Source organism: Tupaia chinensis, unplaced genomic scaffold, assembly GCF_000334495.1.
Source record: "Tupaia chinensis unplaced genomic scaffold, TupChi_1.0 Scaffold144529_1, whole genome shotgun sequence".
Lineage (NCBI taxonomy): Eukaryota > Metazoa > Chordata > Mammalia > Scandentia > Tupaiidae > Tupaia > Tupaia belangeri.
This window is the reverse complement of record NW_006204388.1, coordinates 1,662,581-1,679,682: the sequence shown is the minus strand read 5'-3', so window position 1 is coordinate 1,679,682 and position 17,102 is coordinate 1,662,581. Positions and strand designations below refer to the sequence as shown.

At 36.0% G+C, this 17,102-nt stretch overlaps 1 protein-coding gene across 1 annotated transcript in view; it reads left to right on the top strand.

Moving 5' to 3' along the window:
- Positions 1-17,102, top strand: part of LRRC7 (leucine rich repeat containing 7) — a 543,267-nt gene that overhangs the window by 490,124 nt on the left and 36,041 nt on the right. The window contains exons 24-25 of the mRNA XM_006167144.1: positions 5,927-6,148; positions 11,012-11,104. Coding sequence (XP_006167206.1) covers positions 5,927-6,148; positions 11,012-11,104 — 315 coding nt within the window. The remainder of the gene's footprint in view (positions 1-5,926; positions 6,149-11,011; positions 11,105-17,102) is intronic.

The following is a 17,102-nucleotide window of genomic DNA, read 5'->3' as shown; positions in this document are numbered from 1 at the left end:
CCACCACCACAACCACCACCCCCCCAGTGGGGATGGCCATGACACAATCCCTTCTCCTCCATTCTCCTCTCGGGATCTTGGGCACACACACACATGCCCCCAGAGTGAATTTAAGCCACCAGGTCCAGGACTCAAACTGCAGTCAACTACATGGGAGTCCAGCAACACAGCCATTATGCCAACTGCTGGGCTGGAGGATGTGATTTATTTTCATAAATATCCTGTGAGAACTTTAAAAAATGTGTATTCTATAAGTCACAATTGGATAGGCTTGGTTGAGGGTATTGTTAAGTTCTTCTGTAGTCTTACTTTTCTATCAATTATTGAGAGAATGGTGTTGAGTGTTCAACTATAATTTGGATTTGTCTGTTTCTTTTTCAGTTCTATTAGTTTTGCTTCACAGTTTTGCAACTCTGCTGTTTAGAATTGCTTTTTTTTTTTTGGTGGATTGTCCCTTTTTTCCTTATATAAAATTCCTTTCACTCTTTGATAAATTTTCTTTCAAGTCTACTTTATCTAGTAATAGCACAGCCAGTCTCTTTTCCTTTACACTTTCACAATATATATTCTTTTTATATCCTTTTGCAATTTCTATCTGCTTCCCGTGTGTTCTCCACCAATACCTTAGTAAAGGTAGCCTCATGACTACTGATGGTGGTGAAAGTCCTGACTCTCTATGAGGTATTCTCTGACATCACCCTGTTGGGACTGTAGAGGGGTACCTCATTACTGGTGAATGGGAGTGGAAGGCCACACTCTCTGTGTGTTCTCCACTGATACATGGTGTGGTGGTTGGAGAAGCTTATGATTAGTCTATGTGGACAAATGTGGTGACACCTTACTTAGCCCTCCCTAACATTACCCCAGCAGGTAGAAGGTAGAAGTCTAGGCTCTCCCATTTAGTGTTCGTTGGCACTGTTTAGGCAGGCCAACAATGGTGTTCAGTTGTAGTAGAATGGATTATTATCCAAAAGTGTTGTGTCTTGCTAGGCTGCATCTTTCCTGATTCTTTGGCTAGAAAGAACAGGATTTTGTTGAAGCTTTTTTTTTTTGAACCTATTGACATTTTTCAGATTGGTTGGTTCAGCTCCAAGTCTGGGATATGTGATGCAGAAATAAAACCCAGGGAGCTTACCACCATATTGTGACACGTTCCCCAGGTCCCTAGCTGGTCTGCCTTTAATTTTTCATTCTTCTTATATTTGTTTAGATAACGTTCAATATTTTTAGTTGTATTTAATGGATGGAATAGGGAAAAGTGTATCTATCACATCTCCCTGGAAGTTCTTATTGGCTTGATTTTTATTTTAAACACCGGCTATGAGGAGGTCTTCAGAATGTTCAGTGTATTATGAAAAGGTGACACATGAGTTTTAAAATTTTTCTGCTCCAAAATAAATTTGTACTTTAATGCTATTTTTCCATGATCCTTTTGAAGGGTCTATATCCATGGTATGAATAGAAAGTCATAGGACTGGGGTTTTATGGTGTTGTGGTGGTTTTATAAATCTACTGAAACTAATTCATGTAAATGAGTGCTGATTCTTCAAAATTAGCTATGAAGTTGTCGTTCAGAAATGAATCTGTGTTGTCCACATTCTTTCTGTGCATTTTTACAATGCTTTGGACTTAATTTTAGATTAATTGTATTCTTTTGAACATTCTCAGTGGCATAAATCGTCATCCTTTGTGGCTGTGTTTGATTTGGGAAGCAAGCCCAAGTGGTTCAAGAGCCAAAGATAGATAGTAGTAAAAGGGATGACCAAATTGGGTAATATAATACTTTTCAGGCTAATGCTCTTTTCTAAAAGAATAGTGCAAACCAAAGCATTTTATAGTGGTAAAGCCATTTCTTTTATATCACACAAAACCTCCAAAATACTCCCACATAATAAGCCTGATTAGCTATGGGATGAATATTGTATGAACAGTGCCATTTGGTATCAACTATCAAATATCAATATTTCTTTTCTGTGGCTTTGACATAAATTTTTCTTTGAAGTCTATGGATATTGGAGTTTTTCTCTGCAAACTTCGTTTTGAGGTCAATTTGAAAACACCATATTCCATCACTCTTCCCCTCAAATACATGTTATTTTTCAACTTCTCCTTGAAAGTCCACACAAATGTCAAATCTTCTCTATTTCTTTTTGTCATTCAAAATGTGTAGTACAGACTTTACAGAAACCTTCGTGTTCAGATTCCCCTTCAGTATGAGTCAGTGTTGTCATAGCTAACCCTCTGCTTGAACAAATCCAGTTTCTTTCTACATTTTTATCAGTCCTTTGTACTTCATCCTGAGCCTCTTGTTAACATTTTAAATCTTTGTGCTTAAACTTCCTCTTTATAGTCCTCTGTACCGTAACTGTCCCTCTAGACGTCTTACGTCATTTATGTTTGTTTAACTTTACCCAGAATTTCATGCTAATACTTTGCTTTCTAAGATGCCATTCCTCATATCCATTCATTAAAGTCTACAGCCCTCAGTGAAATGAACTGATGCTGACAAAGACAGGATCATTTTACCACAGGTCCCTTCCATGCCCACTTTGGTTTTGCCAGCCATGTGAGAACATGAGCTTCATTACTTCATAGTAAAGAAAAGACTAGTAAATACAAAAGCATCATCCTACTTGCTTAACTATAAAGCTAAAAATCACGTGTCTAACACCTAAAATAGATGACAGACCTAATTTTGTAAGTAGGAAATGGCCCATTGTCAAATTCAAGAGCTAGTGAAGAAATTGAGTACATCCTCCATCAGCAACCTGATCTTTTTTGTTCCTTTCATGACCCCTTTTCAAATCACTGTTCAACCATTCAGGGAGGGTACCAATTTATGGGGAAGAAGGTAGCAGTAATGTAGTGACCTTTGATAAGCAGCCCTCATTCAAATGCTGGTCTTGCCAATTTATGAGTTGTATAAGTTACGTAGGAAAGTTATTTGACTTCTCCCGAGCTTAGTTTCTTCCACATTAAAACCAAATAATAATGGTTACCTCTTACTGAAGGGGGTGATATGAATGAGTTGCTTTAGCACATTGTTTGGCACTAAGTGTTTAGATGGTAGCAATCACTTATCAAATGCCAGTTACTGTGCCAGTCATGAAAAACAATAAGTAAGACATGGTGCTTGCCCTCCGTTCAAAATCAGCATTGTCCTGAGCTCAAACTGTCCCGTCAAAAGAAAAAAATAAACTAGAAAAAAAGTCAGGAAACTATCATTGTACTATAATATGTAGAATTGAGATTTTATCCCTGGATAGACCATTACCAGAATTTTCTAACCAACGAAGATTTGTCAGCCAGTCATTACTGATTTCGCATGTGGGATTGTGGTGTGAACCACATTCCATTGGGAGTGCTTTCTTTCCCTCTCTCACTATCTGTCTCTTTCTGGCAAGAGCATGCACCCTTTGGCAACTAAAAAGAAAGTTTATAGAAAATGTGTATTATGAGAAAATTCTGCATGGATTTCAAATTTTTGTGGACCAAAATAGACTCGTACTTTAATTTCATTTTTTCACAACTTTTTTGAAGTTCTCTCATAGATTATATGTCTTGCAACCAAAGCTATGCCCTGGATCCTTCCTAGTTAGAGTATAGAAATTCTTTCTTATCTATGTGATCATGTTCAGTTAAACTGCCAGTCTTCCTCTCTCTCACTAGTTCCAGCACCAACTGAAGATCCATGAATATTATTTCAGTGCAGGTAAGATATAGGTATAAAAATCAGTTGATTTTTAGTAGGCAGGCCAGCCAGCCTCAGTCAGACAGCCTCCACGCCCCACTCCTCTCACTCTAGGAAATCATATTCTCCATCAGTTTAACTGAGCATGTCAGGGAGTTCATTCTGAGTACAGCAGCTCAAAATATGATACTGGATTTATCATGGCTTCCCTCTCCTACCAAACAAGAACATGAAATTTTATGGAAGCAAGAAAGAATTGAATTTACAATAAGCAAAAACTTGACTAGAAGAGTGCTCAATATTGTAGAACGACTGAAAAACTTGGAACATTTCCTTTCATTAAGATTTCTGAAAAGAAGATAGATACAACAGAGAAATACACGTTTGCTCTTTATGAGTTAACTTGGTTTAATTTTAGTTTATTGTTTTGTGATCTCTGGTTAGTGTGTTGGACAGTGTTGGATTGACAGTTGTTTAAATATTGTTTTTTTTTGGAGAGATTTTCACTGTAGGGCGCGTGCACTCGCCAGACAGACAGAGAGAGACATAGAGACAGAAAGCGAGAAATCACCCCCCAGGGGGGATGGTCACGCCGCAATCCCTTCTCCTCCATTCTCCTCTCGGGATCTTGGGCACGCACGCACACGCGCCCGGCGTGAGTTTTAAGCCACTGGGTCCGGGACACGAACCGCGGTCGACCACGTGGGAGTCCAGCGACATAGCCATTACGCTAACTGCTGGTTCCCTAAATATTGTTTTGATAGAGCCTGAAATTTTTTTTTCTTTTGCATCTTTTACTCCAGTTTCTCATGACTGAAATACCTCTACTATTTTGAACATAAAAAGCTGTGCATGATACCAAGACAGTTGGACATCTAAAATATAATCCAGAGTTTTTTTATTTTTCTACATATCACAAGATAATTTTAAGTATTTTCTTTTGAATTTACCTTGTTTACAAGCTAGCAATATGCCTTCCCCCTTCAAAGGATTTTTCTGTTGTCATTTTTTTTATGTTGTTCTTCTTCAAGAACTTTAAAATTACTCTCTTCCTTAAATGGTTGTTTAGGAATTATCTTTTTATTCCCCTGATCTTACTTTTTCAAAATAATCAAAAATCTTGATGAGCTAAGAGAATTTACAAACTTCCATGGCTAATGAATTCTAAGAGTAATTTATTTATCCATGAGAGAGAGAGAGACAGAGAGAGACTGAGAGACTGGCAACCCCAATAGGGTCTTCACACCACAATTGACCCCCCCCCAAGTCTTAGCCAGTAAGGATCACAGGTACACACATGGCCACTTTGTACAGGGAGACTTTGGGACACGAATCTTACTCTATGGATTCAGCATCACAGGGCATAATGTTACCACTGAGCCACTGTGGCTGACACATGATTAATTTTTAATGTAACTTAGAGTTCCAGAAACCATTTAATAAGGTAGAAATTTGGGTCCAGCTCTAAGCACAGTGGGCCTTATACGTTGGCAGCTGGATCCCTCATGGATGACCATGGCTTGAGTGCCAACCCCAATGGCTTGAAGAACATGTCAGGCATATGTGTATGTGTGCCTGAAATCCTGACTGAATAAAGAAATGAAGAAAAAAGGATTGCAATATGACCATGCCTCATTGAGTGGTGCTTTCTCTCTCTAACTCTTTCTCTGGCAAGTGTCCATGTCCCTTTTCAATTGAAAAATAACGATAATAAAAATAATATAGAAAAATGAATAAATATTGGTTATGCTCATCTGAACAAACTTACTATGTATCTATGGTATAAAAGGAAATAAGCATTTTAATTCTTTTGCCTTGGAATTAGAAAACAGGTTTTATCATTTCCCCCCCAATGTTACATATCTATTACATCTGTCCCACTGGTATCTTCCAGAATGAAATGCCAGATAGGTCTTCACTTTATTTTTAAGTAGTACTTTTTCTTCTTGAGGTTTTTCAGACTGAACTTTGTTTCCTTTAAATGGGTGTTAAAGTAATCTTTGGCAAGCCACCAGATGACTACAAATGTAGTTAATGTGGCCTTGCTCCAATATTATTAACATTTTCACAAGCCACAGTAGGCAGACCCTTACTGTTTCTTCATTATCCTTCCAGCCGTGGCTGAAAACTCAAATGATGCCATTTTACTCGAAAGGTGTTCTGTACAGGTTTTCTGCTTTAATCACCTCCTTTCTGCACCACAAGGCTTTGCCTGACAGATTATCTTCTCCACAGGCAGGCAGTCACATCCAGACTTTGATGGGGTCCCAAAGCCTTCAGCATCGCAGCCGGGAGCAGCAGCCATATGAGGGAAATATAAACAAAGTGACCATCCAGCAATTTCAGTCACCATTGCCTATTCAGATCCCCTCTTCACAGGCCACCCGGGGACCTCAGCCTGGACGGTGCTTAATTCAAACTAAAGGGCAAAGAAGTATGGATGGATATCCAGAGCAGGTGAGAAGAGTTTTTTGTTTTGTTTTTAATGACTGATAAATGTTTTAAAGAAGTCTAAAGAATTCATGATTTGCCTTTTTTCCTCATTTATGTTGGTCCATGGCAGATAGTGCTTTCACCATGTTGAATGGGGTGGAGTGTTCTTTGTAGATTTTCTTGTTATTTTCAGTGGTTAAGGATACAATATATGGAAATTTTTGGTTGATAAAATACTCATCTCACTTAAGGAAACATTGAGGGGTCAGGATAGTTTTTCTGTACTCTCCTATACCTCTCCTACTCAACAGCACAGCTTCTGAATGTAAAAAAGAGCTTCAGTGGATTAGGAGTATTTCCTAAGGCATCTGATAAAATTGATACTGAAAGGTAAATTGTATTATTTTCCTCTCTTTGTGAGAAGACTTTTTTTAAGTTCTGTCTTCTTATTGTTGAATAGTACACAGATCAAGCTTTGCTATGAAGAAAAGTATAAAGAAAGTAAAAAATATTTCTGAAATGTTCCAAAAGCTACTGATAAATTCTATGTAGAAAAAAAGAATACTGCTCTTCTGATCTACCTAAAATTAGGATTTGCTTCTCTATCTATAATCTGTTCTCTCTCTCTCTCTCTCTCTCTCTCTCTCTCTCTCACCAGAAAATTGAATGTGATGTCATCCATCGAGTTACATAAAGCTTGGAAAGCAAAACATTAAGATCGTAATACTCTTATAAAATCAATTTGTCTTATTTCCTTCTTCAGATAATTAAACAAAGCTGCTACTGACTTCACTAACTCCTTAATATGGTTTATAATGGTTTCATCTGATTACTCAAAGCTTTACATATCACCCCACCTTACTTTCTAAGTACATCAGACATGATTAACTTCATTCTCTAGGGTTTTTTTCTTTATATTGTTAAAAGTCATTTATCATTTGGATCCCAGCAGCTTTAAACGTGTCCTCTATCTCTTTGTATCCTTCTTGAAGCTGAGATTATGTATTAATCATTCTCAGAATCATAGATACTTTTTCCAAGATAATTTTATTCCTCTCTCGTTTTAATCTAGGCCACGTGTTGGAGTAAGAGTATAATAGAGCAGGCAGGTTCCCTTAATGAGAAAGCGAAGTGAGGTTTTTATTTCTCCAAAGATTCTAAAAAGATAATAAAGTTTTAAATTATGTTGTAACAAAGGCATCTTAGGAAGTTAAAGCTTTTTCATAATGTATTCCCCCACAAATATCACCTCAACCCAATTCTTTGATTTAGGTATTTCTATTATTAGCTGCATGCATTTTTTTTCCTCCTGAAATAAATGAGTTTAAAAGTTCACTGAGATTAATCCCTCTGTTTTCACCTACTTTGAATAGTAAATTTACTATTATCAGGCAGTTATTCTAAACACACTAAATTTAAAGGCCATTTTGTGTGTGTTTGCATGTGTTATAAAGCAAGACTCTTTTTCCAAACTTAACAAAGAAAAAAATACTTAAAATATTAGACAACATGGAGATTCCCTTGAAAATTGTAGAGTCATTATTCAAGTACAAAGACCAATAAGGTAATATAAAATTTGTAATAAGGATTTGGGACATAAATAAACACAATCTATTTTAAGAAGCCATTTCTAGTGGTACATTAAACAAGCTATACAGAGGAAAACAAAGACCCACTTAAAAAATATTAAGTGTGGTCAAATACATCTTAAAAAACCTAGATTATTCAACATCTTTAAGAGCAGTGAGACACTATGAGCATAAAACAACATAATCATTTTCGGTAAAGCTTGAATTTTACTTTTAAAAGAGATAATCAGGCCCAGCCACAGTAGCACAGGCAGTGGGGCGCCACTGCATGGCACCAGAGTTTGGACTGCAGTTTGGATCCTGAGTCAACCTTAACATGTAAGGCATGCCCACACGGTCATTCACGCATGATCTTAACTTGCTAGGAGATGGTTAGAGTACAATTAACACAGACCAGAAGTTTCAAGTAAAGTCAGGTGATGGAAGCAGACTCTGAAAGAAGCAAATAGGTCATTGATTATCACACTGTTAATACATTTTCAGTCACGAATTTTATTCTTTGAAATCAGTCTTTCAAAATAAAGCAAAATACTCATTGTCACTAAATAAGCTTATTATTAGTTTCTAGATCTGACCTTTTGCTAGAACAGTGTATTTCCTCGTTGCTAATCCTCTGTAGTTTCAGACTGCTTTTTGGCTGTGAGGTATTCTCTCCTTTTATATTTGATGACCTTTTTGAGACTTAGCAGGCAGGCGGAACTCCTTACGCGCGAGATGAATACTCTCCCTGGCATGCTTTATGAGCGCCAATAGTCACAACACAACCTATTAGCCACACCTTAGCATACCAAGAGGAGTCTAGCTGCAGATCAGAATTTATGTTTGTTTGTCACATTTATAAAACCAGAGTGTCATCTTTATTATTTCTATTATTAAAAAATATATTGAAGCAGTTCTTCATATACTTGGCACTTATGAAATTTGTTTCCCTTAGATTTTTAGTGCTTCCCAGATTTACAGTAATATAAAATAGATATAGTCACTACCTTGAAAGAAAACAAATGGAAACTATCCTCAACAATTTTCTTTGTAAATGAAATCTGTTGCATCTCTTTCCTTATAGTAGTCTGGGGGCCAGAAGTGCATATACCCTTCCACATATTATGTAGCACAAGATAGAATTTTCACATTATAAAAGATATAATCCAAATTTAAAATAATATAATTGAGAATACGTAGATAGGTGGTAATACAAAGCTGAAAAAATGTGTTATCATATTTGTCACTTTCTTTTCATTTTCTAATTAATAAATAGCAACAATAAATGTAAACCGGTATATTGAATAAAGCTAATATAGTCCTTCCAGTTACATTGAGCTATGATGTGTTTACATCTATAGAGTATGAACAATATAAACTATTATAAACTATAGTTTTTCCCATCCTATGAGAACTAGTTTTAACAAATACAGCTCAATGGAAGAAAAAGTTGTAATTAAACATAGCTTTAAATAAAAATATGAGAGAATACTTACAGTAATTGCACTTACCCATAATTTAGAAACTTTTCATTAATACTCTACCATAAAAATCACATTAGTGGATAGTTTTTTGTCCTTGTATTGCAAGTGAACTATATAATATTATAGTTAAGCATTATATTTACTATGATAAAGTATGACAGTGAATTTAGTCCCATTAAAAAGACAAATTTAATTGATCCAGGCTCCAGTGACTCACAATATGTGCTAATTAAGTCAAGAATAGACTCAAGTTTTCCTTGAACTACTGAGAGGTAGGGATTAAGGGTACCTTGAAAATAAAATATAGAGAATATTCTGGGAATTGTATTTGCCATAAATAACAGGTTGAGTAAGAATGCTGGGGGGAAAAAAATTAAACTCCTTAAGAAAGCAAGCATTTCAACTCATCTTTAAGAACTTTTCCAATTTATATAAACACAAACTTAGACTAATGAATATGTTTTGTTTTTTGTTTTCTTAACTCTATTAATAGTTTGCCTGCTTATCTCTGATAATACTTGTTCACCTCATTCCACTACTACTTCTATACTTTACTTATAAGTGTTTATTTTTGTGTGTGTGTGTTTTTTTTTTTCATGTACCCAAGTCCTAAGACTTGCTTCCAAAACTTTCAATGACTTTGGGTTACCCTGCCTCACTTAACTGAAGAACTGGCATTTTGACTATAGCCCCCCCACACACAGCCCCAGGTCACGATCACCAAGAATGATTCATGTTGTTAGAATTTCTCTAGGTGATTCCTGGCATTGATTTTCCTTCTGCTGAATTCTTGGTCTACACACTTTGTATTAACTTTTATAATTATTGGGTCATCTGAAAAGTCATGACTTATTTTTCTATGCAACAATGCATCATGACATTTCTGCTAACCCAATATTATCTTCTTTACCACAGCCTTACCCCAAGGTAAGGCAGAACCTACCCTCATTTTTCCATTATACTATAAAACACAAGCTCTTGTGTTTAATAGACTTAGTTGATGATTTTAGGTATTGAGAGATGATACAACACAGAACATTGTAATAGTAGCCCTCACAGTCCTAAACATTTTTATAGTAGTAGCCCTCACAGTCCTAAACATTTATCAGTCATTCGCTGTCAAACAATCTCTCCATATTCTTTTTTTTTTTTTAATAGAGGGTGTGTGCATGCATTTGGATGACAGAGAGAGGAAGAAACCACCTCCAATAGGACATGGTCACACTGCAATACTTTTACCTCCATTTTTCCATGATGTCAAGATTTGGGCATGCACACACACACATCCAACATGATTTTTGAGCAGCCAGGGCCAGGAATCCAATTGCTTTTGACCATGTGAGTTCCAGCTCCCAACGCACAGAACGTAACCACTGCACTTTCTGATGGTCCTGTCTCCATCTTCTTGAACTGTTTCTTAAACTTGCCCTTTTTTTTTTTTTTTTTTTTTTTGCTATAGGGTGCATGCACTCGCCAGACAGACAGAGAGAGACAGAGAGACAGAAAGTGAGAAATCACCCCCCAGGGGGGATGGCCACGTTGCAATCCCTTCTCCTCCATTCTCCTCTCGGGATCTTGGGCACACATGCACACGTGCCCGGTGTGAGTTTAAGCCACCGGGTCCGGGACGCGAACCGCGGTCGACTATGTGGGAGTCCAGCGACATAGCCATTACGCTAACTGCTGGTTCCCAACATTTATACTGTCTTTTGTGCACCAAGTCAACAAACATTAGAATTTAAGTGAAATATGAATCTTCTACAGGGGTTCAGATTTTTTAAAATATTTAGCTTTGATAGTTATTTGATTATCTTTCTTTATCTTTTTTTACATAGTTTTGTGTGAGAATAGAAAAGAATCCTGGCCTTGGATTTAGTATCAGTGGTGGAATTAGTGGACAAGGAAATCCATTCAAACCTTCCGACAAGGTAAGAAATGACTTTGTTATTGAAAATTTTAATTAGAAAAATTCTTTTTTCTACTGTGATAAGAAAGGTTAGAAAAAATTGCAGTTTTATTGTGCTTTAAAGAGCTAGATAACTATGAAACCAATTAGAAACATTTTTGGCGCAGGGAAAACAGAATTCACTGCAGTGCTTGACAAAACTAAAGAAAAGAAATACATTTAAACATTCTATTTGAAAGGAAAAGGTTTTTGTATGTCTATGGTTGGACTTTTTCTTTTTCTTTTTTGGCTTCACACTTGCATGTAGGTGTACAAAAAGCTATATAGGCTATTTCTAACACATTGTTTCCAAAGGTTACTGGTAAATAACCCACTTACCATTTAGGAAAATGTTTTCTTCCAATATAGAATAACTATATAATAATGCAATGCCAGAGCAAGCTGACTGACATCTTTTCAACTCATCAGGCTTTTAATGAATTTCAGTAATAGAACCGTGGAACTATAAAGCTACAGAAAACAAATATTCTATGAGAAAATCAGAATTAGCATTAGCAGAAGAATCGAGTCCTCTTCTCATGCTTATCTCTGCTCTTCAAACCATAGGATAAAAACAACACTAACTCTCAATCACTGCCTAGACATCCCACATGCTGCCCTTGCTCACATGTGCCCTGCCCGATGACAGTGTAGATCATCTCATTTCTGATTTTAAAAAGTTTAACTTGAGCTAAATAACCTTCTCTGCTACCATCAGTGTTTAACACCCTCACTTTTGAGTCAATAATTACATTTTGATGATAATTTTACTACCTACTTATGACCTCATCAAATTTAATTGCCTTCATAATATAAAACCGTGGGATGTTGAAGAAAGACAAAGATTGCACATGAATAAAACCTCCACAGGCTCTTAACTTACTTTTGAGTTATAACCTGGTACATACCATTTCCTTTTTTAAAAAAAAGATTATTTATTTAATTTTATTGTTATTACTTTTAATGTTCTAAATGGCTCACCAGAGACAGAGAAAGAGAGAGATGATGAAAGTGAGAAAGTAAGCTGCCAGGTCTGGGACTTGAACCTGTGATCAGCCATGTGGGAGTCCAGCACCTCAACAACCATGCCACCTGCTGGTTCCATGGTCCATACCCTTTCAATTCACCAGTATTATAAATATAACCCACAGGTCAATTTCTGGTCATTAAACCCACTTCTTTTTTTTTTAATTTTTCAAGAGAGATTTTTGTTACAGGGCACATGCACTCACCAGAGAGATAGACATGAAATGAGAAATCACCCCCCAGGGGGATGGCCACACCACAATCCCTTCTCCTCCATTCTCCTCTCAGGATTTTAGGCACACATACACATATATATATGCCCAGCGTGAGTTTGACCCACTTACCATTTAGGAAAATGTTTTCTTCCAATATAGAATAACTATATAATAATGCAATGCCAGAGCAAGCTGACTGACATCTTTTCAACTCATCAGGCTTTTAATGAATTTCAGTAATAGAACCGTGGAACTATAAAGCTACAGAAAACAAATATTCTATGAGAAAATCAGAATTAGCATTAGCAGAAGAATCGAGTCCTCTTCTCATGCTTATCTCTGCTCTTCAAACCATAGGATAAAAACAACACTAACTCTCAATCACTGCCTAGACATCCCACATGCTGCCCTTGCTCACATGTGCCCTGCCCGATGACAGTGTAGATCATCTCATTTCTGATTTTAAAAAGTTTAACTTGAGCTAAATAACCTTCTCTGCTACCATCAGTGTTTAACACCCTCACTTTTGAGTCAATAATTACATTTTGATGATAATTTTACTACCTACTTATGACCTCATCAAATTTAATTGCCTTCATAATATAAAACCGTGGGATGTTGAAGAAAGACAAAGATTGCACATGAATAAAACCTCCACAGGCTCTTAACTTACTTTTGAGTTATAACCTGGTACATACCATTTCCTTTTTTAAAAAAAAGATTATTTATTTAATTTTATTGTTATTACTTTTAATGTTCTAAATGGCTCACCAGAGACAGAGAAAGAGAGAGATGATGAAAGTGAGAAAGTAAGCTGCCAGGTCTGGGACTTGAACCTGTGATCAGCCATGTGGGAGTCCAGCACCTCAACAACCATGCCACCTGCTGGTTCCATGGTCCATACCCTTTCAATTCACCAGTATTATAAATATAACCCACAGGTCAATTTCTGGTCATTAAACCCACTTCTTTTTTTTTTAATTTTTCAAGAGAGATTTTTGTTACAGGGCACATGCACTCACCAGAGAGATAGACATGAAATGAGAAATCACCCCCCAGGGGGATGGCCACACCACAATCCCTTCTCCTCCATTCTCCTCTCAGGATTTTAGGCACACATACACATATATATATGCCCAGCGTGAGTTTGAAGCCACTGAGTCTGGGATTTGAACTGCAGTTGGCCATGTGGGAATCCAGAAACATAACCATTACGCCTTCTGCTAGTCTCTCATTAAACCCACTTCTGATAAAACTTGGATGCCCCTACTCTGGAGATTTCTACAGACTGAAACAGAGCCTTTAATTCCTTATTTTCTTCTACTTCTTCCCAGTTATCTTGTTTTTCATATACCTCCTGCCCCTCCTCTTTTCCTTTCTGGAGAAGGACAACAGAAGATATTGGAACAAAAGGAAGAACAGTTCATACTGTTACATGTATTAGGAAGGACAGGACTAAAGAAAAATCTCTAATGACCATAGTTGGGTACTTCTTTAATTAAGAGGCTGAAGCAGCTTATTCAGCTTTAAGGAATTTGTATGGGACAGCCCTCTATAACTAGAACGCTAGTTAGAAACATCTGTGCATTAGTAACTGCTGCATCACTTTTGAAATGATGTTGAGGATACCCACCAACTTGGTAGAATTAAAATATTCATGGTCAAACCAACTGTTTACTTAACTTTAATAAATTAATACATCTTAAGACAAAAATCCTAAAAGTTCAGTTATTAAAAACATAAGCTGCTGTATTTCAATACCTAAATTATTATGTCTTTTTCATCTTGACCCCTCATTTTTCTGTTTTGTATCTCCTCCATAAATTCTTCAACTAAAAGTTAATAACCTCATTAGTTTTAAAAGAGTTTAAATTTAAAAGACATGTTTTTCTTGCCTTTTCACCAACATATAAATCTTTCTGCTATATTTTGGAAGACACAGGGTAATAAATATTTTTTAAATTCAGGATGGACTGGTTGCTAACTAGTTAATATATCAGAGTACTGCTATAGTTCTGCTATTTTTAACTGCATGGACTAGATCTGAGACTTTCAAATCATTGCCAGTAATTCTTTTTCTATGATGAATATGAACACTTTAAAAGTATTAATCGAATTTCCCATTTGTAACATTTTGATGCCTCTAGTGAAGCTGAACTGTATCTGTGATCTTATAATTTGCTCTTCTGGTTAAATGTAACCAATATAGAGCTTGAATTTTATAATATGTTCATTGAAAGATTTCCCCTCAAAAGCACTTTTCTTTGGCTGATTACATTCTATGACACTTTACAATCCAAAAAGAGAATCTCTATTATTGTAAAATTGATGGGAGTAACTACACATTTTAAATCTAGAGAAGAATCTCAATACTGTTCTTAATTTTTTGACCACTTTTGGTGGCATGCCAAACATTTAGACTCTACTTGGTTAACAGTGTTTGGAGGATCTAAAGACATTGGGTCTGATAATGTACAAGAGCTTAGTCATTCAAAAGGAAAGGGATTAATCTCATGGAAATTCACTTGCTTTTCTTTAGCTCCAACACCCCATTCTTGTAGTAGTCTTATAAAATTAAGAGTGGAACTCAATGCCTGTACCTAACCCAAAATACCAAACAGTAAGACAACAATAAAATTAGCAAAAGTTTTCTCTCTCCAATGTTGAAGAACAGATTGGCTTTTCATGAATTGACTAATCTATGGCTGTTAGTGAAAAACACCAAATTAAACAAATGTTTTAGTTCAACATATATTGCCTAAGTCTGAGGTAGATGCTTATAAGGAATCTAGTCATTCAAAGGTTTAGACTTTAATATGATACATACTCTTTCCAATAAGGAAGTCATGGATTAGAAATAGTCTCAGAAGCACATTCACTCTACTGGGTCATTGAAAAAGTCATGGCATATTTTTCTATGTACTTCTATGCAAAAATGTGTCATGACTTTTCCAACAACCCAATATGTCACTTACTTGTTTGAATGTGCCATTAAACATTGAAATATCCAATAACTTCTGAATATCTTAGAGCCATTGAAGATGCTTTCTACTGAAGTAACCTATATATTTCTTTCATTCTAATCATTATGATTGGTGGAACTACTATAGCCAAATGCCAAGGACCAATGTGAGGTGCATCCAAACTGATTACAGAAAAAATAAAAATGTCTAAAGTAGCCATCTCTGATGACTGAGTAGGGACAAAGGCAAAGTGTTGTCCAGTTTGGCAGAGTTTTGATCTATATTCTGGAGTGGTATGAGGTTATCACAAGAAAATACTTGGGTGTTAGGGAGAATACAGGATTAAGTCAGATATGAGAGATGTTTTTTGTATCATACTTTGAGAGTTTTGAACTGCATCTGGTCTAGCAAACTTAATTCCTCCTAGATCTAAGAGAGTTCTACTCAAAAATGGTTTGCTCAGATTAAAGGGTTAGAGTACAATTAGCCCTGCAGTTGATATTGTCAGAACAATGTTTAGTAGTTAGAAAAATAAGAAACAATTTGCTCACCACACAGCTTATTATTTTGGAGTCATTGCCAATTGAACATTACTTTTACATACCTCTAAAGAGAAGAGCAGTAGAGCACTGGATGGAAATGGCCCTGCATAATGACATGTCTGCTCAATGAAGTCAGTAGAAATCTAGTATATTATAAGAGACAAACACTTCCATCAAGATGGCAAGATGCTGAATGTAGAAGGAAGATTTTGATCCAACAAATTAATAATAAAGCAATAAAAATAAAAACCTTTGAGTATTTTGTGCTGGGCACATATTAGGTTTTTTGGAACTTGGATACATGAACTTATACGATCTTCATAACAACTTCTGTTAGTTGAGTACTATTATATTCTTTATTTTACTGAAGCTTGGAGAATTTAATTAACTTGCCCAAGGAAATTTAGCTGATCTCTACCAGACAAGATTTGAAACCAAATTGATCTGACTCCAAATCCTTTTCTTTTAATAATCTCTATAATACATGCCTCTATCTCCAAATGCCACTTAGCAGAAGAGCCACATGACCAATTTATACCCTGTAGAGCTGAGACTAATATGATATTCTAATATTGAAAGTATTACAGAGCCTTCTAATTAGTCATAGTCTAGATATTTGCTTCAACAAGTCCTTAGAACTCAGCATGTCTTCTTTATTGAACCAAGACAATTAGAAACATACTGTACAGAGTGGATTGCTAAGCGATTATGTGATTTGTAGACTGAGGTATCATTACAGTAGTGATTCTGCCAATGGAGCAAGCCAGAGTAGTCTTTGCCTATATTTAAGCACTCATAAAGTAATAATTCATGACTATAAAATTAAAGAAATTTACCAGTACAAGTTAGAAAAAAAGGAAACTGGATTAATAAATGGCTGATGCTATGTGTTGTAGTATTTCATAAGAAAACCCAGGACTCTGCAAACAAAATCATTTTTAATGATGCACAAAACTCATCATTCAGAAATTAATATCACTCCCCATTTCATTTTGTGGAAAGGACTAAGTGCCTGGAATTTAAAGACATTAGAGAAGACCCATAGCTCTTTTATGTGCTCTAAATGTATTGTACTGAACAGTCTCATGAATAATGATCCAGTCATAGAATCAAACTAGAAGTATATTTTTGATCTAGCCCACCCTCAAAAGACTTGACAACTGAAAATACACATACTGGGATATTCAAGCCAAAGAATTCTGTATTCTCCACAGTTTTTCATGAATGCCTAAGTT